This window comes from Aquarana catesbeiana, linkage group LG05, assembly GCF_042186555.1.
Source record: "Aquarana catesbeiana isolate 2022-GZ linkage group LG05, ASM4218655v1, whole genome shotgun sequence".
In the NCBI taxonomy this organism is placed as follows: domain Eukaryota; kingdom Metazoa; phylum Chordata; class Amphibia; order Anura; family Ranidae; genus Aquarana; species Aquarana catesbeiana.
In genome coordinates, this window is record NC_133328.1 from 647,862,552 (window position 1) to 647,890,308 (window position 27,757).

Below are 27,757 nucleotides of genomic sequence, written 5' to 3' on the forward strand. Positions count from 1 at the left end.
GGAGGCCTTGCATGCTTGATATCTGAATTATGAAGGCATTGCATGCATAGAAAACTTTTTTATTTCAATCGAGACAAAACCAAATTCTCGCTGTTTGGTTTCTATGGGTGTTGTGGGTGTAGTTTCCAGACCTTTTCATACATGAGCCATAAATGGTGTTTTTTCGCAGACGCTTTAGAGTTGGAAGAGTCAGACTCATATGAGGCTCCAGGGTACCGCTCTGTAGAGGCACAGAATCATGTTCCCCAGCAACCTCAAGGTGAGTGGGGGTTTGTTGTGGAGATTATCTACAGACTAGTCCATTAAGCACGGCACACGGAGTACGGACAGTAGTGCAATGTGTGGGGACCGCCTGCACTCGGCTTTCTTCCTCTACCGAGTTTGTTTTGCACTTGGCTGCTTTTGAGTGTTGCTCAAGCAAGTCAATGAATTCTGTAGAGGAAGTGATGCTTCAAACGAATACATTTTTAAGCTTCGTTCACACCTGCGACTGGGGCAATTAGTCATTAGATGCAGGAGACCCAGCAGCGGTTCCCGGCAATTAGCTGCTGGAGGGAACCCCATTGAAGGCAACAGGCAGCTGACCGCTCTATTTGCAATCGCCAGGAAAGCTGGAGGGGAAGAGTGCGGTAGCTGGTCATGGAACCCGCTTAGCCACTGATCGTGAGTGAAGCACTTTGCACGCCTCTGTGTAAAAGTAAAAAAAAAATAAATGCACACTTTTTTTTTTACCTGCAAAAATATGTGCATTTGTGTTTTACCTAAAGGTGAACTTAACCTTTAAAAATGCATTCTATGCATGAGGATAGCCTGAGTGCAGCTTTCCCGCCCCTCCCTTATATTTATCTGAACTCAATCCTGATCCAGCGATGTGCATGAGAGTCTTGGCTCTCGAGCTTCTCATTGGCTTGGATACAGCAGCAGGAGCCGTTGGCTCCCGTTGCTGTCAATCACTACCAGTGAGGGGGGGAGGGGGGATACAGGGCCAACACATTACGTCACTTCTGAAGTTGTTTTCTGACGTACGAGAATTTTCGTATGGTGAGTAACCTCTTCACTTTCAACATGAGACGAACGTGCCACAAAAAAAAAAAAACTGGACAAACGGACGTCCGAAAATCTGATCGTTTGTACGAGGCTTTTAGAAACACTTTAAAACAAAGATGGTGTATGTGTTTCTTGGCCTTTTATACTCCACTGACACCCCTCCTTCCCGTCCCCCCTCCCCCAATGATACTATAGACCAGGGGATATGCAATTAGCGGACCTCCAGCTGTTGCAGAACTACAAGTCCCATGAGGCATAGCAAGACTGACAGCCACAAGCATGACAACCAGAGACAGAGGCATGATGGGATTTGTAGTTTTGCAACAGCTGAAGGTCCGCTAATTGCATATCCCTGCTATAGATAATGTATTGGTCAGTGAATCAAACGCCACACATGGTATGAGGCCAAGCAGTGGGATTTGTGTACTGGATCACCGTGCTGCCTGCCACATTTTTCCTTTGAATGCTTCGCTAGGATTGCACTCAGATTGCCTTAAGGCCCATACACACAGTTTTTGGTTTTCGGACGTCAATTGTGTTACGACGACCCGTCGTCCCCAAATCTTACCATTGGCACGGTGTTTTTGACAGACGATTGTCACTTTTACGTCAGACAAAAGCCGGATGTGCAGACTATTAGTTTTGTCGGATGTGAACTCAACGTCTGATTTTCGTTTCATTAGTACGGTTTTCGTACGAAAAAAAATCATAAGAGCGAGACTACACATGCTCAGAAACGAAAGAATACATATAAAACTATTTAACGCGTTGCGTCACTTCTGACGTTGTATTCTATCAAATGTAAATTCTCGTATCGTTGGTAACCTCTTCACTTTTGACATGAGACTAGCATGCCACAAAAATCGGACGTCCGAAAATCAAAGCGTGTGTACGAGGCTTTAAAATCTGCACTATCTGCTGCTTTGTTTTTGGGCTGATTATAGATAAAGGCATGTCCAGCAGTGTGCGCAAAGATGAGGAGACACTTATTGCACTTCAAATGTTCGTTTGTTTCAACAACACTTGTATTTTGTACAGTTTGGCACCCAGAATCTCTGTGTTGCTTAAGCTCACTTTTATCATTGTTCTTAGTATAGACTGCAGATAATAAAAATATATTACTTTTTTTTTTTTTTTTTTTTTGTACATTTAGAGGACCTAAGCCTGGAGGTTACGGCACAAGAAGGATCTTCTAGCTCTATTGGTGATCCGCCTGCATTTTCTGAATGTTTTGCGCATGGAATTGAAGAAAATCTAACTGCTTCTGAAGAAACTGCTCCAGTAGAGAAAGAGCCACTTGGGGATGCTATAGAGCAAAAACAGGGGCCACCTGCTTTCCAGGCAAGCCAGGAAGCAAACCCTGCTGCTGCTGACACCCAGGAAGAGATCCCAGCATCCCCTGCTAAATTATTTGAAGAGCCCCTCGACTCTTTCGCATCTCAGATCCAGGAAGAGGCCCCTGCTGATTGGATCCAGGAATCCTCCTCTGAGTCCCCAGCTTCTCCGGCTTCTTTTGTAGCTGAGGCAGAGCCTCTTGCCACCCAGGCTGATGAAGAGCCTCCCATTTCTCCCTCTGCTGCTGCTAAGTCTGAGGTAGAGCCCCCTGCCTCTGCTGCTGTCCAGGCTGGGGTAGAAGCCCCTGCTTCTCCTATTGCCCAGACTCGGTTGGAGCCTCCTGCCTCTCCTGTAGCTCACACCCAGCTGGAGCCTCCTGCCTCTCCTGTAGCTCACACCCAGCTGGAGCCTCCTGCCTCTCCTGTAGCTCACACCCAACTGGAGCCTCCCGCCTCTCCTGTAGCTCACACCCAACTGGAGCCTCCTGCTTCTCCTGTAGCTCACACCCAGCTGGAGCCTCCTGCTTCTCCTGTAGCTCACACCCAGCTGGAGCCTCCCGCTTCTCCTGTAGCTCACACCCAACTGGAGCCTCCCGCTTCTCCTGTAGCTCACACCCAACTGGATCTTCCCGCTTCTCCTGTAGCTCACACCCAGCTGGAGCCTCCCTCCTCTCCTGTAGCTCACACCCAGCTGGAGCCTCCCTCCTCTCCTGTAGCTCACACCCAGCTGGAGCCTCCCTCCTCTCCTGTAGCTCACACCCAGCTGGAGCCTCCCTCCTCTCCTGTAGCTCACACCCAGCTGGAGCCTCCCTCCTCTCCTGTAGCTCACACCCAGCTGGAGCCTCCCTCCTCTCCTGTAGCTCACACCCAGCTGGAGCCTCCCTCCTCTCCTGTAGCTCACACCCAGCTGGAGCCTCCCTCCTCTCCTGTAGCTCACACCCAGCTGGAACCTCCCTCCTCTCCTGTAGCTCACACCCAGCTGGAGCCTCTCGCCTCTCCTTTTGCCCAGACCCAGCTGGAGCCTCTCGCCTCTCCTTTTGCCCAGACCCAGCTGGAGCCTCCCGCCTCTCCTTTTGCCCAGACCCAGGTGGAGCCTCCCGCCTCTCCTTTTGCCCAGACCCAGGTGGAGCCTCCCGCCTCTCCTTTTGCCCAGACCCAGGTGGAGCCTCCCGCCTCTCCTTTTGCCCAGACCCAGGTGGAGCCTCCCGCCTCTCCTTTTGCCCAGACCCAGGTGGAGCCTCCCGCCTCTCCTTTTGCCCAGACCCAGGTGGAGCCTCCCGCCTCTCCTTTTGCCCAGACCCAGGTGGAGCCTCCCGCCTCTCCTTTTGCCCAGACCCAGGTGGAGCCTCCCGCCTCTCCTGTAGCTCAGACCCAGGTGGAGCCTCCCGCCTCTCCTGTAGCTCAGACCCAGGTGGAGCCTCCCGCCTCTCCTGTAGCTCAGACCCAGGTGGAGCCTCCCGCCTCTCCTGTAGCTCAGACCCAGTCGGAGCCTCCCGCCTCTCCTTTTGCCCAGACCCAGTCGGAGCCTCCCGCCTCTCCTTTTGCCCAGACCCAGTCGGAGTCTCCCGCCTCTCCTTTTGCCCAGACCCAGGTGGAGCCTCCCACTTCTCCTGTAGCTCAGGCCCAGCTGGAGCCTCCCGCCTCTCCTCAGGCAGAGATTCCTGTTTCCTCTAAGCCAGAAGTCTCCGAGATCCCAGCTTCTCCCAAGACTCTTCAGCAGACAGAGGAAGTTTTGACTGTCACAGGAAAGGATGAACCTCAACTGCCTGAACAGCCCCCCGAGCCAGGTAAGACTTCATTGTTCTTATAAAGTAGTAGCATGAATAAAGAGAGAATCTATACTTGCTGAATGCTGATATAGGCTGTCCATTCTTGGTGTTCAGTGGGGTCAGTGTATCTAGGTGTTCATCTTTTTGTGAGGTTTGTGAAAGCAAGTCTGATACAACTCCGGAACTTTCTGTCAGTAGGTCTGCTCTTCTGTTTCCTTTTACTGTTTTTCTTGGCAAAAAAAAATTTAATTTAAAAGTTGCTCAAAAGGTTAAATGTCTATTGAAATCTAAACATATATATATATCCTTGAAAGTTTTTTTAGTATTTCTGGTGCTTTTTTTTTTTTTTTTTTTTTTTTCCTTTGTTTTAAAAAAAACCTGTTAAAGTTGAACTCCAGGCTTACCTCGACTTGGGCAGCCCAATACCAATAGTTTCTCAAAATAAAACTACTCAACTCAAATACAGGCTAAAAGGCTTTCTCCCTTTTTAAGTGTATTTCCGCTTTTGCAGTTAAATTTGAGAAACCTCTACTGTGTTTTCATTCACACGGGAAACCTTAAAAAAAAAAAGCCTTTTTTTTTGCTTTTTTTTTTTTGCTTTTTTTTTGCTTTTTTTTTTGGATTAGGATTATACATAGGACCCAATAGGCAGATTGTATTTCTAAAGCTGGCTATACACTAGCAGGTTTTCAAACAAAAATTCTCAGTATGTTTGGCAGCTGGACTAATGTCATTGAAAAGTGGTTCAAAAGTTTTTTTGTTTCTTTTGCTTTTATCCTCCTGCCAAACGTTAACAGTAAATATACTGTGAGCAAGTGGCAGGTGCAGGCATGGCTCAAGGTACATGGCTTGCTTCTGGTTTTGATTGGACTTGGCTGAAACCTGCTGATTGCTTGTGTCCAATCTCACACACAATTTTGTTTACAAACACACAGAACTCTACAATCTGAAAATCCAGGAGAAAAAAACAGCCAGATTAGTAAGTAAAAGCAGCACACATTACACATAGTTGAGCACACAGTTCAGTTAAAGTACAACTCAAAGTCTCAATCTTTCACACTTGAAAGCAAAAAAAAAAAAAAAAGTCCTTTTACTAATAAAAATAAAAACTTGTCCTTTAAGGCGGAAGTGTTGTCAGACGTCACTCCGGTCCTCCAAGGGCATAGAGTCGAGTGGGCACCGTCTTGCCCTCACTCGACTTCCTGCCCAGCACTCCAGGGGAACGCATAATCCCCCCCTTATCGTCGGCTTCAGCAAATGGGAGAAATGACCGGAAAGCGACAGGGTGGGGATCCTGTGGTGAATCCGTCGCCAGGACCACTTTTTTTATGTGAAAGGATTGCCCACTGTATAAAACAAATTACCGGGGTTATGGCAGCTAGCTGCTGCCATAACCCTGGGTATATATATATACAGTGGGGTCGGAAAGCATTCCGACCCCCCTAAAGTTTTCACTTTGTTATATTGCAGCCATTTGCTAAAATCATTTAAGTTAATTTTTTTCCTCATTAATGTACACACAGCACCCCATATTGTACACACAGCACCCCATATTGACAGAAAAACACAGAATTGTTGACATTTTTGCAGATTTTTAAAAAAAAAAAAAAACTGAATTATCACATGGTCCTAAGTATTCAGACCCTTTGCTCAGTATTTAGTAGAAGCTCCTTTTGATCTAATACAGCCATGAGTCTTTTTGGGAAAGCTGAAACATGTTTTTCACACCTGGATTTGGGGATCCTCTGCCATTCCTCCTTGCAGATCCTCTCCAGTTCTGTCAGGGGGGATGGTAAACGTTGGTGGACGGCCATTTTTAGGTCTCTCCAGAGATCCTCCATTGGGTTTAAGTCAGGGCTCTGGCTGGGCCATTCCAGAACAGTCACGGAGTTGTTGTGAAGCCGCTCCTTCGTTATTTTAGCTGTGTGCTTAGGGTCATTGTCTTGTTGGAAGGTAAACCTTCGGCCCAGTCTGAGGTCCTGAGCACTCTGGAGAAGGCCACTGTGCTCTTAGGAACCTTAAGTGCAGCAGAAATGTTATTTGTAACCTTGGCCAGATCTGTGCCTTGCCACAATTCTGTCTCTGAGCTCTTCAGGCAGTTCCTTTGACCTCATGATTCTCAATTGCTCTGACATGCACTGTGAGCTGTAAGGTCTTATATAGACAGGTGTGTGGCTTTCCTAATCAAGTCCAATCAGTATAATCAAACACAGCTGGATTCAAATGAAGGTGTAGAACCATCTCAAGGATGATCAGAAGAAATGGACAGCACCTGAGTTATATATATGAGTGTCACAGCAAAGGGTCTGAATACTTAGGACCATGTGATAGTTCAGTTTTTCTTTTTGAATAAATCTTCAAAAATGTCAACAATTCTGTGTTCTGTCAATATGGGGGTGCTGTGTGTGCAATATGGGGTGCTGTGTGTACATTAATGAGTAAAAAATGAACTTAAATGATTTTAGCAAATGGCTGCAATATAACAAAGAGTGAAAAATTTAAGGGGGTCTGAATACTTTCCATCCCGTCCCCACTGTGACTGTGTGTGTGGTGTGTGTATGTGTGTCCACTCTGCTCGGGGGGGATCACGCCGCTGATCCCCGCTGAGCAGGCGGATGACAGGTCCGTCTCTGCTCACTGTGCAGAGACAGACCTGTAAGAGCCCTGCTGCTCTCTATTGGGAGATCAGATGAAAACGGACCGCCTGTCTGTTTTCATCCAATCCCATACGCCAGACGGATAAAAAATGGGGTCACAATCCATCTGGTTTTGGCAGAGAGTATTGGATAGCAGCGGATGTTGGCGGACATGTCTCCGCTGACATCCGCCGCTCCATAGGGTTGAATGGCGGGACCGATCCGGTTCGCCTGTCAGTTTTTCAGGCGAACCTGATCGGAAAGCCTGTGTGATAGGGGCCAAACTCTGTAAGTTCTCTTTCCTCATATCAGAATGCTCCGTATTGAGCACTGCAGCACACTTGATTAGCTCCTTGTGCTGCTTCTTCCACCTTAGTCTGAGCTCTGCTGTGCAGAAAGTAGATACCGGGTCAAAATCGGGTACTTACACCTTTTCATTTGGAAAAAAACACATTTAATGATGTGTTACTGAACACACAGCTGCATTCATTTGTATTTATATCCGCCTGGAGTTCATCTTTAAGGTTTCCTGGTTAGTCCGAGTCAAAATGACTGATGTTAATGGCTGTGAATTGTTCTTCATACACCAGATTGGTTTGGACAGATGTTCGTATTGTATTCATGAGTTCATGGAGTAATATGGAGTATGGTATCTGATTTTTTTAATGTAGAACGTGGAATTAGGCTAATGTTGGAAAACCTCACCTATCCCTGTTGTATCTGCAGCACCCTTAAAGCAAACCTCTAAAACCAGGGCACCTGGGTCAGGCAAAGGAAAGACTGCATTAATGCCCGTCTCAGATGACCTTCCCGAGCCTGGCTTTACTGACAATAACGCAAACCTTCCGCCAGTGGAATCCTCCCATTCTTTGGCCTCTAGAACCAAAGCGTTGCATAAAAAAGCTCGTGATATCATGGAGAGTCGTCAAGAATCTGCTAGGGAAGCAGGAGATCCTGAAGGGGTCCAGATGTCCATGAGGAGAAAAAAGAAGAAACCCAAGCAAAGAAAAAACTTTTATCCTAAAGAGTCAGAGTTTGGTGAAGAGGAGCTGCCAAAGGTTTCCCATGAATCTTTGCCTGCTGATGTTGGCCAACAAACCACACTCGTTGACCCAATTTTAACAAAGGAAGTTCCCAGTCAGCCTCTGGGTATCAAGGAAAAGGCTAATCTGCCCCTTGGTAGCCCTGTCATTGATAGAATAGCAGATGCTGCTAACCTTGAGGACGATGTGGTGACCTTGTGCTCTCCTGAGGATGTAAAGCCACCTCTGCAAAACATTAACTACCCATTATTACCACCTGAGACCTCACCTGGTAACCAGATCGATAACAGGCTTTTCAAACCACAGCCATTTCAAACTGGAGAACACAGGAAACCTGAGACCTCAGTGGATGCTATATTTGGATTAGCTGACGCAGATGTTTCTAAATGTCCGTACTTCAATCCTGAATTTGCAGTCAGTAATCCTAGAGAACAAGCACAGAGCGGGAGAGCTTACAGCGGGGAAAGAAAATCTGGATATCGTAAAGAACGGTTGTTTTTAGAAGGCGATTACTGGACAGGGGAAAAACTGGGTACTGATTTTCCTGTTTTAGAGGTTGAAAGGCCCTTCCAGGCACCTGGCATGAAAGGGGACAAGCCAAAAAAGAGAGACAAGCGGATGGGGGATCGTCCTGTGGCAGGACACCCGGCAGATGTTAAACAGTGGCAAGCGGAATATGGTGTCTTTGACTCCAAACCACGACACAAACATTTCCCAGTAGATATTCTGTTAGATGAAGAGGTTTCCTTCAGGAAAGAGCAGCCACTCCCTGCTGAAGTGCCAGGAGAGGAGAAATCATTTACTAAACAAAAGGTATCCAGTCAAAGACTAAAACATAAGCAAGGTCCAAGTAGCAAGAGCGCTGACCGTGCAGAACCCCCATCTGGTACCAGTCAACATTTGGGAGTTAAAAATGTAGACGGCAGTTTATTGGGTTCTAGGGCAAAAGAGGAAAAAACTAAAATAGACCAGGCGCTCCTATTGATGGCGAATACTCTAGATGTTGCAGACACCCCTGACATAGTTAATGTACCCAACTTTGACCTAGGGGATGCCAGGCAGGACTCGCCTGTTGTGTTGGAGAGCACTGTAAGCATAGTAGATAACCAAAAGACTCTTGGTGTATCTTCAGATGTCAAAGAACCTGTGCTAGCATTACCATTAGGAACTGCAGAACCAGATGTGGGTCAGTCCCAATTGATGGCGAATACTCTAGATGTTGCAGACACCTTTGACATTGTTCATGCACCTAACTATGACCTAGGTGATGCCATGCAGGCCTTCCCTGTTGTGTTGGAGAGCACCGTAAACATAGTAGATAACCAAAAGACTCTTGGTGTATCTTCAGAAGTCAAAGAATATGAGCTAGCATTACCATTAGGAACTGCAGAACCAGATGTGGGTCAGTCACTATTGATGGCGAATTCTCTAGATATTGGAGACACCCCTGACATTGTTCATGCACCTAACTTTGACCTAGGTGAAGCCAAGCAGACCTCACCTGTTGTGTTGGAGAACACCATAAGCATAGTAGGTAAGCAAGAGACTCTTGGTGTGTCTTCAGAAGTCAAAGAACCTGAGCTAACGTTAACATTAGGAACTGCAGAACCAGATTTGGGTCAGTCCACTCCAGAAGATAAATGTAAAATGAAGGACATTAAAGGTCTCTTACCAGAACATAAGGGCGGTTCAGAGATTGATAATCTAGCAAACCCTGTTGTGCCAAGGGACCAGCTAGTTGCATCATCTAGAAAGGGCCAGAGTGATGGGAATGACAGACAAACCAAAAACAAGAGGGGCAAAGTTAAAGCTAAAACGAACAGTGCAGCTTTCCTGGCAGCTGATTTAGTTGATAAAGGGGTGGAAGATAAAAAATGTGGTGCTGATTATACAGAGCCAAGCTACAAGCCCAAAGAGCCCAACACTCTAACCACTAAAAAAGTAGAACGTGGATCTTTAAAGCGACCACACAGTTCAGAAAAAAAGGATAGTCCTGTGTTACTTGATCCACAAGACAATAGTGGTCTTACTAATGTTGAGGAGGCACCGGTGTCTGTTGTGGCCATATGTCCGGAGCTTTTGCTTTTGGACCAAGATGCAAAGCTGAAGGAACCATCGGCTCCTCTGCTAGAAAAAGGCAGTGCCTGTCTTCTGCATATCTCAGAGGGTTCTCACAACAAAGACTTAAAAGAGCTTCAGATAAGGTCCCAAGATTTAGATTTATTGGACCAGCTGACTAACGATATCCTAACACTAACCTCAGATGTATCTGTATCTGAGGAAAAAGTGAAGCCCAAACAAGTTATACCAGGAGCACCCAAAATAGACTTGGAATCCAGGTTAGATACAGTGGTCCAGTCATTAGTTCAAGAGTTGTCAAAGGCTGACACTCCAAGTGAAGTAGCTAGAGATACCAAAGAGTCTATGGTATATCCAGTCTCCCAGTCATTCCCTATGAGTCTGACAAAGAATGAGAGATCAACACGTGTTGCTAAAGATAACACAGAATCCATGGTTCATTCAGGGTTAACAGTTCAAGAGTTGTCAAAGAGTGACACTCCAAGTGAAGTAGCTAGAGATACTAAAGAGTCCATTATAGATCCAGTTTCCCAGTCCTCTAGTTCTTTGACAAAGAATGAGACTTCAACACATGTTGCTAAAGATGACAAAGAATCTGGGGTTCATTCAGGGTTAACAGTTCAAGAGTTGTCAAAGGCTGTCACTCTGACAGATGGAGATAAAGATGGCCCAGAGGCTAGAGTAGATCCTGTCTCCCATACATCAGTTCAGGATTTGTCAAAGGATGAAGCTCCGACAAGCAAAACCGCTAAAGATGACAAAGGGCTCATGGTATGTCCAGAGCCTCAGTCATCAGCTGAAGAGATTTTAAAGGTTGAGACTCCAACGTGTAAAGTTTCTAAAGACAATAAAGAGCTAAAGTCTGCTTCTGAATCTGGATTATCGCATCAAGCTGACTCGTTCAGAAAAATAAAGGGCAGAAGTACAGGGGCCAATGTACTTGAAAAGGTCCAGTCCACCAGCCAGTATGGTGAGGCTGTTTGTTCAGTGAAAGCTGCTCTGGGATTTCCTGAGGGTGATCATGTTCAAGGAGAAGTTGCAAAACCGCAAGCTTCACTCTTGCACTCTTCCAGTGTTGACACATTGAAGATGGCAGAGTGTGCCACCTCTGATAATGCCGCTGAAGTGCCACTTCAAAAGCAAGCATCTAGTTATGCAGAAGAATCTAAGCAGGTTGATTCAGGTATAACTCAGACGGAAAAAAATCAAATTGCCACCAGAAAGACCGAACTGCATGGAGACGCAACAGAGCTGCCTCTTAAAGAACCTCAAGTCCAGGGTGCCCCTCTGGCTGCAACTGCTGAGGATGCTATACAAGCGGTTCCTGCTAAAATATCACCTCCTGCTCATAAACATTTTAATGGTGAGGCCACAGATGCTTCCAAAGCAAAACTAAAGACCGCAGTTTCTGCTCCGAAGAAGGAACCATCTTCAGAGAGAGTGCAACTAAAGAGCGCCAAGACAGAAGAGAAGGCAAAAGCACCTGAAGCTATTAAAGGGTACATGAGGCCAACAAAGTCTCGAGGTGTTGCTCCAGCACCCAGAGCTTCTAGCACAGAGGTGGAAAAGCCTAGGTCATCAAAGGACAACAGAATAAACGAGCAGAGACCAGAAAAAGGTGTGTTCTTCCTAATGAGTGACGTTATGGGCAGCCGAGCATGGCTTCATCACTTCGGTGGCATGGCGTTTGGCTTCTTCCAGTAATACTGCTTGTGTGTTGCACAATTCTAATCTTCTTGGTTCAGGTGGTAATCCTTGCCGTGGAGTAGTTAAAAAGTCGTGCAAAATCAGATTTTGTATAATTTATACAATAGTTTGTAGTCCATTTCCAAATGTCGCTTTTTTTTTTTTTTTTGGAAGCGTGTATATATAGTGTTCTGTTTGGGATGTTGGTAGCGCAGCTGGTAGTACAGCTACCTTCAACAAACTGCTGTGTTCTGCGCAATAGTTTAGGGAAGTTAAAAACCAACTTGTGGTTTGCATGGTTTGTCTACTAATAGCTTGCTTTGGTTGACAATTTTCTATTGATTTGCAGTGTTTGCAATTCTTACTCTGCATGGGAATTTGATCTTGACCTTGGTCCTGAAGAAATCTTGGGAATCCCTTTTAATACTTACCTGTTTTAGCAGATTCTAGTAAATAGTAGTGAACTTGCGCTATATGGTCATAGGTTTGTGAGTAACTCACCTACGGCCTTGTTGGGCATCCCACTACAACTTTCTTCACCTTCCCTTTTAAAGTGATTGCAAAGTCTTTTTTTTTATTTTTTGGTTATAACAAACATATTATACTTACCTGCTCTGTGAAGTGGATTTGCACAGAGCAGCCCAGATCCTCCTCTTCTCCGGTCCCTCTTTGCTGCTCCTGGCCCCTCCCTCCTGTCGAATACCCCCACAGCAAGCGGCCAACCTGCAGCTCCGTCTATCCATTCAGACATGGATCTGCAGTTTGGCCTTACCCCCTCTGTCCTTATTGACTGACAGCAGTGGGAGCCAATGGCGCCGGTGCTGTGTATCAGCCAATCAGGAGAGAGAGTCCCGGACGGCCAAGGGACTTGTGGACACTCGCTGGATAGAGATGGGGCTCAGGTGGCTGCTGCACACTTTTTTTATTTAATGCAAAGAATGCACCTTCTGCGTTTTTTACAATCACTTTAAGGCTAAAACAGCCTTGGCTCTTCTGTGAAGGCTTTCAACACCATTTTGACGTGTCTGTAGGAATTTTTGCCCATGTAGCCAAAAATGCATGGGGGTGAGGATGGGTACTAATGTTTGAGGACAAGGTCTTGCTTACAGTAAAGGAGGGTTATAACCCCTGTCAGATTATTTTTATGGCATCTGTGTCCCATTGCAGAGATTTCCCTTCACTTCCTATTCCATAGCCAAACCGGAAGTGAGAGGAATTTCCTGCAAATTAAGGGAATTCTTGGACTCCTAGGTCACCAGGATTGGTGTCCTCATTGGAAGATTTCCCCTCTTACTTTTCTGTGGACGACCCAAAATTTAGGATTTTCTTTTGCTTTTACTTTCAACGATAATGGTAAACAGGACAAATAGGGGGAATCTCCCTAATGGGCGGCAGAGACCGCAAAAAAAACTGACAGGGGTTCTAATACCTCTCCACTCCATCCAAAACCAAGAAAGGAGTTTTGCCATAAGTTGTACTTTAAAGGTAAAAAAACAGGAAAGTAAGAGCAAAGAACTGGAATGGAAACAGTATACGGTACAAAGAACTTGGCAAAGGTCTCATAGTGCATTCTCAACAGGTTGAGTTGACATGTTTGAGGAAAACTCAATCTCAAAGTAGCCCATGTAGGATTATGGGAAAGAAACACGAAGTGGCAGATTTGCATTAAATAGTACAGTTAGGATTGCGTAGCCAAGAAGACCACAGGTGTAGAAATTGCTCTTGGGTTAGGTGAGCTTTGGCAAATATGAGTTCCAGATGAGCATGGCCGTTAATGATTTGGACAACTGTATGTAGCACCAGTGGGAGAGATTGTTTCCCGTTTCTAGCAATAGCTAGTCCGGGGACTATTGGTAGATAAGTGTCATATGAAATTCATAGGGCCAAGCATCTATGCCTATTTCTAGAAGCTAATTTTGGGATCCGGAATGGTTACACTTTTTGTGATCATGGATATCAAAATTAAAACGGAGTTCCAAAAGTCTGTCAAGTGGGCAGCTCCACCTCACGTGCGCTATTGTTAAAACGAAGCCATGTTTCCTCAAGCATAGAGTAGAATGATCAGGGAAAATCCGAGCTAATCTGCCTGGGGTGCAACACCATTTATGAACCATTTTTTTTTTTTTTTGAACAGATTCCCAATGGGAGATGCACCTAGATAACTTGAGAGGTCTGGAGATTGCAAAGTGCCAGCTTGGTAGGGAAGAGGAGGAGTCGAGGTGGTGTTCCCTGGCTTCCATTGTTGGCATTTTTGGAGAATTGACCTAGTTTCATTAACATCCGGTATATGGCGTAAATGTCCTTTTTGTCAGTATTGGTGGTGTCAGAAGGATCGAGCATCCTGTGAAGTGGTACAAGGCATGTCTGATTTGTGATTTGCAAATATTTATAGAACTCTTGATCTCTGTGGGGGGGAGGGGGGTCAAATCATATTTAATAACTCGGGGCACTTGTAGGCTGTGCCCTTGTAAACCAGACTTTGATCCTAGCTTGGTATTTGTTTCTTCACCATCCTCCATCATCCTATGTCTGTATTTAGATATTAGGTTGCAAAGCTCTTCCATTTCTGTTAGAAGCCAGTGCCAGCCCCTGGCACATTCGTAAACTGGCCTGCATTTTAATTCAGTTTTGCATAGTTCTTTTCCTGAGACGCGTACTTCGTTCATGTCGCTTCATCTACGGCAGCCCCTGGCGCTAAAGTCTTTTGAATTTTCTCAGAGGGCTATGGCAAAGGAACTGAAGAAAATGAAAATAATCACGTTTTTGTCCAGTGACATTTTATAAATGTGACTTTTAGTACCCCGCACTGGTTTGGGAAGTGGCGTTTTTTTTAAACATCCGACTCTTCCCTCCCTCTTCAACTGAAGGGAAGAACGCTCGAAGGCTTTGGAAAAGGTTAGATGGTGTAATTAATGTGAACAGACCAGTCCCATTTCAGATGTTGCAGAATTTGGTGGGGATTTTTGGGAGAAATGTGCTGAGCCGGTTTCACTTTGTGGTCAGCTGATTAGGCAACTCGGTCACAAAGAACTAATTCTTATACATTATTTACTGAACTGTTTTAGAAGGTTCACTTCTAAACTTTTCTATAGGAAAGATCTAAAACGGCCTAATTTTGGGGAAGAAGGGAGTGAGGATAGATGTTTGTTCCTGCCTATCAATGTTTAGGGGAATTCCCCCTTCCATTCATGCCACAGGTACAAGGTAGTAAGGAAAAATCTAAACAATAGAGATGCTTGTCATTTTTTGTTTCCCCGTTATGTTGGAGTTTTTTCCATCATTCTCAGTTTGGTCACCAAGACGAGAATTGGGCAAAATCTCTCTAATAGGACACAGAAAACAAGGTTGTTCAGTATAGTGGGGAACGGATCAGGACAGGGGTGTCCAACCCGCAGCCCAGGCATGTCTGGTGGGATGCCATGCAATCATAGAAGCCATGGTGGCCAGCAGGGACAAGCTAGGCACGTATAGAGGGACACCAGGGTTGCCATGCAAGCAAAGCAGCCGCCACTGAGCATCCAGGCACTCTGGTAATGGTTTGCGCTCCCCAGGGGTATAAAGCCTGTCTGGTAATGGTTTGCGCTCCCCAGGGGTATAAAGCCTCTCTGGTAATGGTTTGCACTCCCCAGGGGTATAAAGCCTGTCTGGTAATGGTTTGCGCTCCCCAGGGGTATAAAGCCTGTCTGGTAATGGTTTGCGCTCCCCAGGGGTATAAAGCCTGTCTGGTAATGGTTTGCGCTCCCCAGGGGTATAAAGCCTCTCTGGTAATGGTTTGCACTCCCCAGGGGTATAAAGCCTGTCTGGTAATGGTTTGCGCTCCCCAGGGGTATAAAGCCTGTCTGGTAATGGTTTGCGCTCCCCAGGGGTATAAAGCCTGTCTGGTAATGGTTTGCGCTCCCCAGGGGTATAAAGCCTCTCTGGTAATGGTTTGCACTCCCCGGGAGTATAAAGCCTCTCTGGTTATGGTTTGCGCTCCCCGGGGCTATAAAGCCTGGCTGGTTATGGTTTGCGCTCCCTGGGGCTATAAAGCCTGGCTGGTTATGGTTTGCGCTCCCTGGGGCTATAAAGCCTGGCTGGTTATGGTTTGCGCTCCCTGGGGCTATAAAGCCTGGCTGGTTATGGTTTGCGCTCCCTGGGGCTATAAAGCCTGGCTGGTTATGGTTTGCGCTCCCTGGGGCTATAAAGCCTGGCTGGTTATGGTTTGCGCTCCCTGGGGCTATAAAGCCTGGCTGGTTATGGTTTGCGCTCCCTGGGGCTATAAAGCCTGGCTGGTTATGGTTTGCACTCCCCAGGGGTATAAAGCCTGGCTGGTAATGGTTTGCACTCCCTGGGGGTATAAAGCCTCTCTGGTAATGGTTTGCACTCCCTGGGGGTATAAAGCCTCTCTGGTAATGGTTTGCACTCCCTGGGGGTATAAAACCTGGCTGGTAATGGTTTGCACTCCCTTGGGGTATAAAGCCTCTCTGCTAATGGTTTGCGCTCCCTGGGGGTTATATAGCCTCTCTGGTAATAGTTTGCGCTCCCCAAGGGTTATAAAGCCTCTCTGGTAATATCTCGATGGGTCTTTATGCACTTGCTTTGCAGCACTAAAGCCTGAGATGTATCTGTGACACTTCTGGCCAGTACGTGGTTGTTGGATGATTAATTTCCCTTTTTTATTGGCCACGTTACGGTCGCATTCACCGCCATTGTTCTGTATGTATGGATCTCATGCCTGCTCTTCAGTCCCCGGAGACCTTGCACTGAAGTGGTCTGCGCCGTCACTAATGATCGGAAAGTAGAATTTATCGTACTGCCACCAGTCCCTCTCATTACCCAGATTTTTGGGGGGGTTGCCTTGGAAACCAGCAAGAGTTTCCAAATAAGATGACACGGTGTGTGTGTGTGAGATGTAGCAAATGGAAAGACGGCGTTAAATGAGGGGAAAAAATAGCAGATTATAAATAGCATCCTATCCCAATCCTGCTCCGCTATTCCGCCGGCTCTGCTGGTTAACCCCTCGCACTGCTGGACTCAATCTGTATTCCCGGGATAGGCAGCTTTAATAGAAGGGTTTGAGGAGAACAGCATGGCGTTTCTTGGGTTCAGGGATACTGTCGGTGGGGTTTGATGGACGAAAAAGGTCCTTGTTGGGAAGAGAAGCAACACAGATGCATCAGGTTTAAATCTGTATTGAGCTGACCGTGGATGGCCTTGACCTTTCTGTTTGGCAATGTGGTAGAGTGGAGACGGACCTGACCAGGATGCCTCCAAACATCATTTTGTTTGGAATTTTATGTTCAGAAATGCTTTGAATGTTTGCAGATAAGTAAACCTAGTGTGTTGGAGAAAACAAACAATGGATCTGGTTATTGGGGACCGATACAAGTTTGTCGTATTTAGCTTTGCATTCAGGATACCCGACTGTATTCATTCAGTGCTGAGGGGCGGTATGTTAGAAGAGGTATAGGTTTCGCTTCAGATGAGGAGCACCTACAGCTGAATGTGGTATTTTTGTTTAAAAAAGGGGTTAAATTCTCATTAAAGGAGATTCCGTGAATTTAACCATTTTCCCAAAAATTCAACTCGTGTCGTGAATAACTTTTCAGTTGGTTGTTCTCTCAGCCGAGCTGCCAAACCATCAAAATGAATGGTGTCATAACTAATCACGTGCAGCACCATGGTAGCTACAGATCAAGCAAGGGGCTAAGATGGCAGCATCCTTGGTGGGTTCTGCAATGGGTAGAGAGTTCAGCTGTAATGCCTTTTTTTAGACCCCTTTCACAGACTTGCTGCTAATACTGCTCTACTAATGCTACTGTATTGCAGTCTGTGGTGGATCACGTTTCAGAGGCGTTTTTTTGAAGGTCATACTGTCACCTTCTGAATGTCCTGAATGCCACCCCAGTCCCAACGGAGTAATGTTTACATTGAAATACCCTACCACAAATTTACATGCCAACCATTTTGGGACGCTTTTGCAGCACAGGTCCCATTGACTTTGGGCACATTTACAAAATGGTGCCACACCATGGCTATGGTAATGTGAACTGACCTAAGTGGCCTTCATGTTTGTAAGTAGGCGTTAAAAAAAAAACAAAAACAAAAAAAAACACAGATCAACCATCTTTTGAGTCTTACACATCACTTTGGCAGGCTTCTTCCACTCGCTGCAATTGGTCCCCTGAACGCTTCTCTAAGGTTCTTCGGCCGGCGGTTGCACTTTGATGTCTTTTGCATACCATTCAGGACCAGCAGTCGTGCATTGTGCTTTAGAACACATCCTGGATTGTTGGGGGGGAAGAGAGCACTGGAAGCTTGCTGGAGGGGAGACTGCAGTATGTATTACAGCTCGTTCCTCTAACCCCCCCCCCCCCCCCCCCCCCCCTAGATTTGGGGCCAGTTCACACCATGAATTGCACAGGAGAATGTGATTTACATGCGATCCGGGTGCGGTTTTTTTTTTTTTTTTTGCGCATTCATTTGCATGCACTACTTCTAAAACGCAGAGCAAATGGATTGCTGGTGCTTCTGTACCATGCGGTCTGATGCAGGCAAACTCACAGCTTTTGTGACCCTCGTTTGTGTTACAATTATGCCCCGTACACACGGTCGGATTTTCCGATGGAAAATGTCTGATCGGAGCGTGTTGTCGGAAATTCCGACCGTGTGTGGGCTCCATCGGACATTTTCCATCGGATTTTCCGACACACAAAGTTGGACAGCAGGAGATAAAATTTTCCGACAACAAAATCCGTTGTCGGAAATTCCGATCGTGTGTACACAAATCCGACGGACAAAGTGCCACGCATGCTCAGAATAAATAAAGAGATGAAAGCTATTGGCCACTGCCCCGTTTATAGTCCCGACGTACGTGTTTTACGTCACCGCGTTTAGAGCGATCGGATTTTCCGACAACTTTGTGTGACCGTGTGTATGCAAGACAAGTTTGAGCCAACATCCGTCAGAAGAAATCCTAGGATTTTGTTGTCGGAATGTCCGAACAAAGTCCGACCGTGTGTACGCCCTATTAGATTTGCACTGACCTCCCTGCAGATCACAAGTGCAGTGCATTTGGAATGCGGAGCAGGAAACGCAAAAGTAATGGGTGTTTCCCGCACAGTGTTCTGATGTGAACTGTACCACAGAGGAATTTTCAGGTATGGATATAGCTATATTTAGGTCCAGCTTGGACCAATGTAACTATGTATAGACCGGACCTGGACGATGCCTCTGGAGGCTTGAAATCACTGAAGTAGACACTGCTACTACACCACTACTACAGTGGTTTCCGGGTTGCGACCCTGCTGCATTGTGAACACAGGAAGTCAGCTCAACATGGGCGCCATTCAGAGCATACTTCGCAATTTCTGAATGAATGTAAAGTGTTCTCTGGAATAAGGTGGAGAGGTAATATCCTAATCGCCACCTCATCCAATCGGAGAACCCATTGCATTCATTCAGAAAATGCAAAGAATTCTCTGAATGGCGCCCGTGCTGAGCGGCTGACTTTCGTGTGTTCACAACAATGCAGCAGGCAAGCTGCTAAGTGGAGATCACTATAGAAGCCATGTCTACTTCAGTGGTCTCCTGCTTTGACCAGGTATGATGTATAGTTACATAGTTACATAGTAGGTGAGGTTGAAAAAAGACACAAGTCCATCAAGTCCAACCTATGTGTGTGATTATGTGTCAGTATTGCATTGTATATCCCTGTATGTATATAATTTTATCTATTGGTCCAAGCTGGAACAATGCAGCTCTGTATAAAATATCCATACCTGGAATTCCTACCTAATGAGCCTTTTAACTTTTTGCAGTACAGAGTAGCCCCATTGTATGGATATAACAAATCCTAGAGCTTGGCTTTAAATCATGAAATCTCAGTTAGGCTCTTTTATATTTTAATGTAATTTCAACCTTTTAGAACATGCAGCTTTCAACAAATACCTGGTGATCCTGCCAATTAAGGTCCTTTTTTTGTTCAAGTACTTTTGGTTATGTGGGTGGGGGGGTGGGGGGGGAGGGGCAACCCTCTGATTCCAAATTGTTCTCCAGTGTTGTCATCCTGTCTTATGGGTATCTGGATATTAAAAGCAGTCATGCCAACACACTCTGACAATGTGCCGCTGTTCTGACGAAATGACAAACCCGTCAGAATATCGAACAGCATCACTTCCTGTGACGTGGAATCAGCTGTTGATGAAAACCACACACGTTGAGCATGCACACAATATCTGCACATGTGCAGAGCGTCTTCGCTGACGTCAGGACCCTGCATGTCAAATTCTTCGACCGATGGCCATCTTGCTACACCCCACACTCGGCCGTAATAAACCTGCAGTCAGAAGGCGGCAGCGGACATCTTTACACCCAACTCTTGCATTACACACTTTTATTTTTAACAGTAAACTCTGCTTATATAGTGCAAAACAGTATTTGCAAGTCTGTGACACTGTTTTGATGAATTTTGAAAGCAGCCGCAATCCTGCAGATCTCACAGGTTTGCTAATCTGACACAACACCGCTGCTTTTAAAATTCAACATGAAAATAGTGTTACGGATTTTGTAAATACAGTATTTCGCTATACAAGCTCAGTTTAGCACTAAAAATGAATGTGAAATGCAAGAGGTGGGTGTAAAATGTCCGCTGCTGCCTTCTGACTGCAGGTTTATTAAAGCCGAGTGCGGGGTGCAGCAAGATGGCCGTCGGTCAAAGAATTTGACATGCAGTGTCCTGAAGTCGGCGATGACACGCTGCACGTGCGCAGTGCATGTGGTTTTCAGCAATCGCTGATTCCACGTCACAGGAAGTGATGTGGTTCGATATTCTGCCGGTGTTTTGTCAGATTAGACGAGATATTGTAACAGAAGTGACGTTCCATCGCCGCCATCTTGCTACACCTCACACTCTTACACAGTAAGGATACAGTGAGGAGGCGGCAAGTGGACATATTGTTACACCCACCGGAGTCTTGCCTTTTACAATTATTTTTAACAGTAAATGGAGCTTATAAAGTCCAATTCTGTTTTTTGAAATCCCTCGGGCTGTTTTGATGCTTTTTCTAAGAAACGGTGTTCTGTCAGATCGGCAAACCTGTGATATCAGCAGGCTTGCCGATGCTTTTTTTTTTTTCTTTAAATTCAACATTAAACAGTCAGACGGATTTTTAAATACTGCATTTCTCTATATATGCTGAGTTTACTGTTAAAAATAAGTGTGAAATGCAAAACTCCGGTGGGTGTAACAAGATGTCAGCTTGCCGCGTTCTCTGTATCCTTACTGTGGACCAGTGCGCGGTGTAGCAAGATGGTGGCGACGAAACGTCACTTCCGTTACAAATTCTGACGGGTCTCCTAATCTGAGGAAACGCCGGGTTTGTTATTTTGTCAGAACACCGGAGGGCATGCATGTAGACAGGAAGTGGCTGCAGTATATTGGGGAAGGGGACAGGATTTTATGAAAATGGCAACTTTGGTAAAGTGATCAGAGCCAAGTAAATGTCCTTCTGTTTTACTTGAATTACCTTTTTATGAAGGAAATGGTGCAGCTTCATACAGAAGATGTGTTGGTCGCAGCCTGTGGCCCCCAGTCCCTTCATGGATTCCGTACTGGCTTTTCTCCAACTGTGCCCAGATAAAGTCATGTTAATCCGATGTTACACATTCCATAAATAGCTCTAGTTGGCCAATGGTCAGGCAGTGTGATGGCAGTCTGTCACTTCAGGGGCCTTTCCTAAGTAGGTCTGTTCTCAGCCCGGGGCCACACGAGACATGTGTTTGTAGATGAGATGGCAGGATGGGTATGATTGAACATTACTTATTGCTGTGAGAGGGACATTCATCTCCCGCATAAAGAATTCCCTCAGACGGTGCAATCAGGTGAAATTAAACAGCTTTGCTCCAAGTATAACGATAGTTCTAACGACAGTTCTTTTTAAGCAGGTTGGTATATACAGAGCCTTGCAAAAGTATTCACCCCCTTGGCTTTTTACCTATTTTGTTACATTACAGCCTAACTCAATGTTTTTTTTAATCTGAATTATATGTGATGGATCAGAACACAATAGTGTAAGTTGGTGAAGTAAAATTAGAAAAATATATGCATAAAACTATTTTTCAGAAATAAAAAACTGATGATTGGCATGTGCGTATGTATTCACCCCCCTTTGTTATGAAGCCCATAAAAAGCTCTGATGCCACCAATTACCTTCAGAAGTCACATAATTAGTGAAGTGATGTCCACCTGTGTGCAATCTAAGTGTCACATGATCTGTCATTACATAGACACACCTTTGTGAAAGGCCCCAGAGGCGGCAACACCTAAGCAAGAGGCACCACTAACCAAACACTGCCAGGAAGACCAAGAAACTCTCCAAACAAGGAGTGTTCTCCCTGCAGGGACAGGTCCCCCTGCTGGGAGAACACAATGGCTCTGTGGGAGGGATTCCCCCATCAACACTGGCTGCGTTGATGGGGGTAAATCGGGTGATTTTTCTTTATTTTCATCAAAGCAAATTGTATCGTCTATGGCCAGCTTTAGTTCTGGTATGTATATGCCATGAAAGCATATGTCAGGTTAATAAGCCTGCCTTTGTATTAAGATGGCACACGCCAGCTGAATGCTGGGTGCAAGGTGTTAGTACTTTAGAGGGCGCTTAGGGTGGGTGTGTGTGTGTGTTGACTATTGGGATATTTGCTAGAGGGCCACAGAGCTATGGTGGGGGTGTAAGTGGAGTCTGCAGACTTTTCTACATGGTGATCTATAATATACACATGTAATATATCAGAAGAGGACTGATCACACTTGTATGCATGTTGCTGCTTTTGGCAGTGGTCTTCCAATGCAGTTTTTGCTGGTTGGTGCACCCAGATTCTGTGGCATAGATTTTGTTCTTTCTGCTCATTGTTAGCGGTGATATACCACTGCATGGGAGAGGTGCAGAGAGAAGAGTGATATACCCCTGCATGGGAGAGGAACTTGCATGAGAATGATATACCGCTTCATAGGATAGGAACTGTAAATTTGCTGTCCCCTCAAAATAACAACACACAGCCATTAATGTCTAAACCGCTGGCAACAAAAGTCAGTACACCCCTAAGTGAAAATGTCCAAATTGGGCCCAATTAGCCATTTTCCCTCCCTGATGTCATGTGACTCGTTAGTGTTACAAGGTCTCAGGTGTGAATGGGGAGCAGGGGTGTCAAATTTGGTGTTATCGCTCTCTCTCTCATACTGGTCACTGGAAGTTCAACATGGCACCTCATGGCAAAGAACTCTGAGGATCCGAAAAAAAGAATTGTTGCTCTACATAAAGATGGCCTAGGCTATAAGAAGATTGCCAAGACCCTGAAACTGAGCTGCAGCACGGTGGCCAAGACCATACAGCGGTATAACAGGACAGGTTCCCCTCAGAACAGGCCTCGCCATGGTCCACCAAAGAAGTTGAGTGCACGTGCTCAGTGTCATATCTAGAGGTTGCCTTTGGGGAAATAGACGTATGAGTGATGCCAGCATTGCTGTAGAGGTTGAAGGGGTGGGTAGGGGGTCAGCCTGTCAGTGCTCAGACCATACGCCGCACACTGCATCAAATAGGTCTGCATGGCTGTCATCCCAGAAGGAAGCCTCTTCTAAAGATTATGCACAAGAAAGCCGGCAAACAGTTTGCTGAAGACAAGCAGACTAAGGACATGGATTACTGGAACCATGTCCTGTGGTCTGAGATAAACTTATTTGGTTCAGATGGTGACAAGCGTGTGTGGCGGCAACCAGGTGAGGAGTACAAATACAAGTGTGTCTTGCCTACAGTCAAGCATGGTGGTGGGAGTGTTATGGTCTGGGGCTGCATGAGTGCTGCCGGCACTAGGGAGCTACAGTTCATTGAGGGAACCATGAATGCCATGTACTGTGACATACTGAAGCAGAGCATGAGCCCCTCCCTTCAGAGACTGGGCCGCAGGGCAGTATTCCAACATAATGACCCCAAACACACCTCCAAGATGACCACTGCCTTGCTAAAGAAGCTGAGGGTAAAGGTGATGGACTGGCCAAGCATGTCTCCAGACCTAAACCCTATTGATCTGTGGGACATCCTCAAACGGAAGGTGGAGGAGCACAAGGTCTTTAACATCCACCAGCTCTATGATGTCGTCATGGAGGAGGGGAAGAGGACTCCAGTGACAACCTGTGAAGCTCTGGTGACCTCCATGCCCAAGAGGGTTAAAGCAGTGCTGGAAAATAATGGTGGCCACACAAAATATTGACAATTTGGGACAAATTTGGATATTTAAACTTAGGGGTGTACTCACTTTTGTTGTCAGCGGTTTAGACATTAATGACTGTGTGTTACATTGTAAGGTTGAATAAAGACACCAGTCCATCCAGTTCAACCTGAGTGAGTATGGGTGCGTGTCTACAATTGTCCCTATCCCTGTACATTGTGTCTCATGAAGATCCTCCTCTATATTATATATAATAGAAATAATTTATGGTACCCATATAGCACCATCAATTTACGCAGCGCATACATTGCACACTCACATCGGTCCCTACAGAAGCCAATTAACCTACCAGCATGTCTTTGGAGTTTGGGAGGAAACCGGAGTGCCCAGAGGAAACCCACGCAGGCACAGGAAGAACATGCAAACTCCAGGCAGGTAGTATTGTGGTTGGGATTTGAACCAGTGACCCTTTTTACTGCTAGGTGAGAGTGCTACCACTACACCACTGTGCTGCCCAAGTTATTTTGAGGAGACAGCAAATTTACACTGTTATACAAGCTGTACACTCACTACTTTACATTGTAGCAAAGTGTCATTTCTTCAGTTTTGTCACATGAAAAGATAGAAGAAAATATTTACAAAAATGTGAGAGGTGTACTCACCTTTGTGAGATACTGTACCACTGTATGGGAGAAGAGCTTAGAGGAGAGATACCACTTCATAGGAGAGGATCCAAGACGAGAGTGGTACTCAGCTGCATGGGAGAAGAGCTTAGAGAAAAGTAATGTATACCTGTATGGCGGAGGAGAGTAATATGCAACTACACAGGCTAGGAGAGTGGTATACAACTGCATGGGAGAAGAACTTATGCCGCGTACACACGGTCGGACTTTTCGTCTACAAAAGTCCGACAGCCTGTCCGACAGACTTCCGACGTACCTTCGGCGGACTTGCGGCAGACTTTGTTACGAACGGACTTGCGCACACACGACCACACAAAAGTACGACAGCCTAGTACGCGGTGACGTACACCAAGTCCGACGAGACTATAAAACGGAAGTTCAATAGCCCGTACGACACCCTTTGGGCTCCTTCTGCTAATCTCGTGTTTATCTCGTGTTAGTAGAAGTTTGGTGAGAGACGATTCGCGCTTGTGAGACTCGTATTTTTCAGTTCGTTTTAACTGTTGTTCAGTCTGTGCTTGTGAGGTTTGTATCTGCTTTTCAGTGCGTTTGGTCAGTTGGCATTGAGAAATCTTTGTTTTATTGGCCGCTCGTTCCTGATTTTCAGGTCGTTCTTCACAGGCCTTGCTGTTCTTCAGTGCGTTCTGTTTAGTGCGTTCTGACCAGCCGACCGTTTTGAAGCCATGTTACCTGTACGTACTCGTCGTAGAGCTCGTGCATTGTATGTGCTTGGTGCTGTAGTTTATTCTTCAGCCCAAGACCAGTCCATGAACAGGGCGAGGAGGAGTTCATGGACCAAGAATTGGTTGCTTCAGCGTGACCAGTTCTGTCACATGCCTTTGCTCCGTGAGATCCGTGAGAATAATCCTGAGGATTTCAGGAACTTTCTCCGGATGACGGACCCCGTTTTTGACCGTTTGTTGGCTTTGCTGACCCCCTATATCAGCAGGCAGGATACCTGCATGAGGCAAGCCATCACTCCGGAGCAGAGGCTGGTCGCTACCTTGCGGTATTTGGCCACAGGGAGAAGCCTGCAGGACCTTAAGTTCTCGACAGGCATCTCCCCCCAGGCTCTGGGGATCATTATCCCAGAGACCTGTTCTGCCATCATACAGGTCCTGCAGAAGGACTATATTAAGGTAAGATATTTTTCTTTTATTAGCATCACATGTTCTTTTATGTAATCTTTGATAATATAATGTATTTCTTGCTTCAAACACTACTTACCATCATTGCAATATAGTGTGAATGTCCCCTTTTTATCCTCACACATGCTGGATTTTTTTCCTGTTATTTTTTGTCATGCATGTATATTTTCCTTCAATAACCTTCCCAGCATGAAGTGATGGGAACATATCCACCTAGTCTACTCATTTGGAATGTATTTTGTTTGAGTGTATTTAGTTTGCTGCTAATGAGCAATTATCTAGATTTCACAACCCCCCCCCCCCCCCCCCCCACCTAAACTCACTCCAAATAGTTTGCTGCTAATGAGCAATTATCTAGATTTCACAACCCCCCCACCCCCACCCTCGTTAAAATTTGCTGGAATGTTCTGTGGTGTTGATTTGTCTAAAGCAAATATATGTGGCACTTTGCAAAATGCATGTGCACTCTACAAGTGCATTTGTTCCAGTGCTTTAGTAAATGAGCAGAAGCTCTGCTGATTTCCATCATCAAATCATATGCAAGCCTCAAAGTGTTTTCATTAATTGCCCTTGCATGTGATTGTGTACTCCTTGCAACATGAATGCCTTTTTACATTACCTCATTTACTGTAAGCTGGTTAGCAACTGCACCTGCAGAGTGCGACAACTGCAGTCTTGTAGCCTTTTTAGTCCCTAAATTCCTGCGTGTCCTAAAAGTAATTTTTTTTAGGGATTTCACAACCCCCTAAAATGTAATCAATGTTCCATCAGAGGGGGTGAGCAATCTGATAAGTGTGCCTTTCCATATTAGTTATTCCAGAAGAATTAAATTATTGAATGTTATACTGATGCTGGGGAATAATGTTTTTAATTGTCTAATTTTCTTGCAATGTTAGCTTACAAATTAATTGATTTTGGTTTTCTTTTTTGATTTCCCAGTTTCCTTCAACGCCACAGGAATGGCAGACTGTGGCATCCCATTTTGCCAGCCGTTGGGACTTTCCCAATTGTGGAGGGGCTATAGATGGGAAACATGTCCACATTGTGCCACCACCCCATTCGGGGTCATATTATTTTAATTATAAGGGGTTCCACAGTATTGTTTTAATGGCGGTGGTGTCGGCACACTATGATTTTTTATATGTGGACGTGGGGAAGAATGGCCGGATGTCGGATGGAGGAGTATTTGCCCAGACGGAGTTCTGCCAGCGTCTCCAGAGTGGTGGCCTGGGATTGCCACCTGATGAGGATAACGTGGAAGGACTCCCCTTTGTCTTCATTGCCGATGAAGCCTTCGCTCTCAGCAAGCACCTCATGAGGCCATTCCCCCAAAGAACACTCACCCCGGAGAGGAGGGTTTTTAATTACCGGCTGGCCAGAGCTAGAAGAGTGGTTGAGAATGCGTTTGGAATTCTGGCCAGCCGGTTCCGCCTGTTTCAAACAGCCATTAATTTGGCGGAATACAAACTTAATTTTATCATTTTATCGTGCTGCATTCTGCACAACTTTTTAAATAAGCATGCTCCAAATTATATAGGCACAGTTGGGCCTGAGGCCGGACAAATAGAAGCCAACCTTACAGGCCTGGATACTGTCCGTACTGGCTTGGCCCCCCAAAGTGCCCGTCAAGTTAGACAGCAATATGTTAATTATTTTATGGGTAGGGGGGCCATTGCAATGGGCCAGGATATATAATTTTTGCCAATAAAAAAATTATTGATGAAATCTTGCATTATATTTATTGCTTGCCTTTCTTTTGGGCTGTCTCCTAGGTTATGGTCGAGCAGTTGTAGTGCCAACTGTATTGTAATTTTAAATGTCTAAATAAGCTCCATTGCCACTGTAAACAACTTTTTTACAATTATAACTAAAATGATACTGAGCCTTGAAATAACAAACCACACATTTATTTAATTCCTATAAGGAGATGTTTTTATTAATGGTTGTTATGCATTCAGTTCTGCATTTAGTATAAAATGTTCATTGACAAAAATAGAATGATATCTTAATAATGTAGCAAAATATAATTATATCTAAATATTTATACCTAAATCCACAAAAAATTATTTTTGGCTTTTTGATTTTCACAAACAGGCTTTTTTTTTGGTTTTGGGAAAATCAAGTTTTGTTT

General features: G+C 45.4%; 1 protein-coding gene across 1 annotated transcript in view; it reads left to right on the forward strand.

Annotated features, from left to right (window-relative positions):
- Nucleotides 1-27,757, forward strand: part of MAP4 (microtubule associated protein 4) — a 158,458-nt gene that overhangs the window by 66,575 nt on the left and 64,126 nt on the right. The window contains 3 exon segments of the mRNA XM_073632497.1: nucleotides 170-259; nucleotides 2,201-4,168; nucleotides 7,513-11,526. Coding sequence (XP_073488598.1) covers nucleotides 170-259; nucleotides 2,201-4,168; nucleotides 7,513-11,526 — 6,072 coding nt within the window.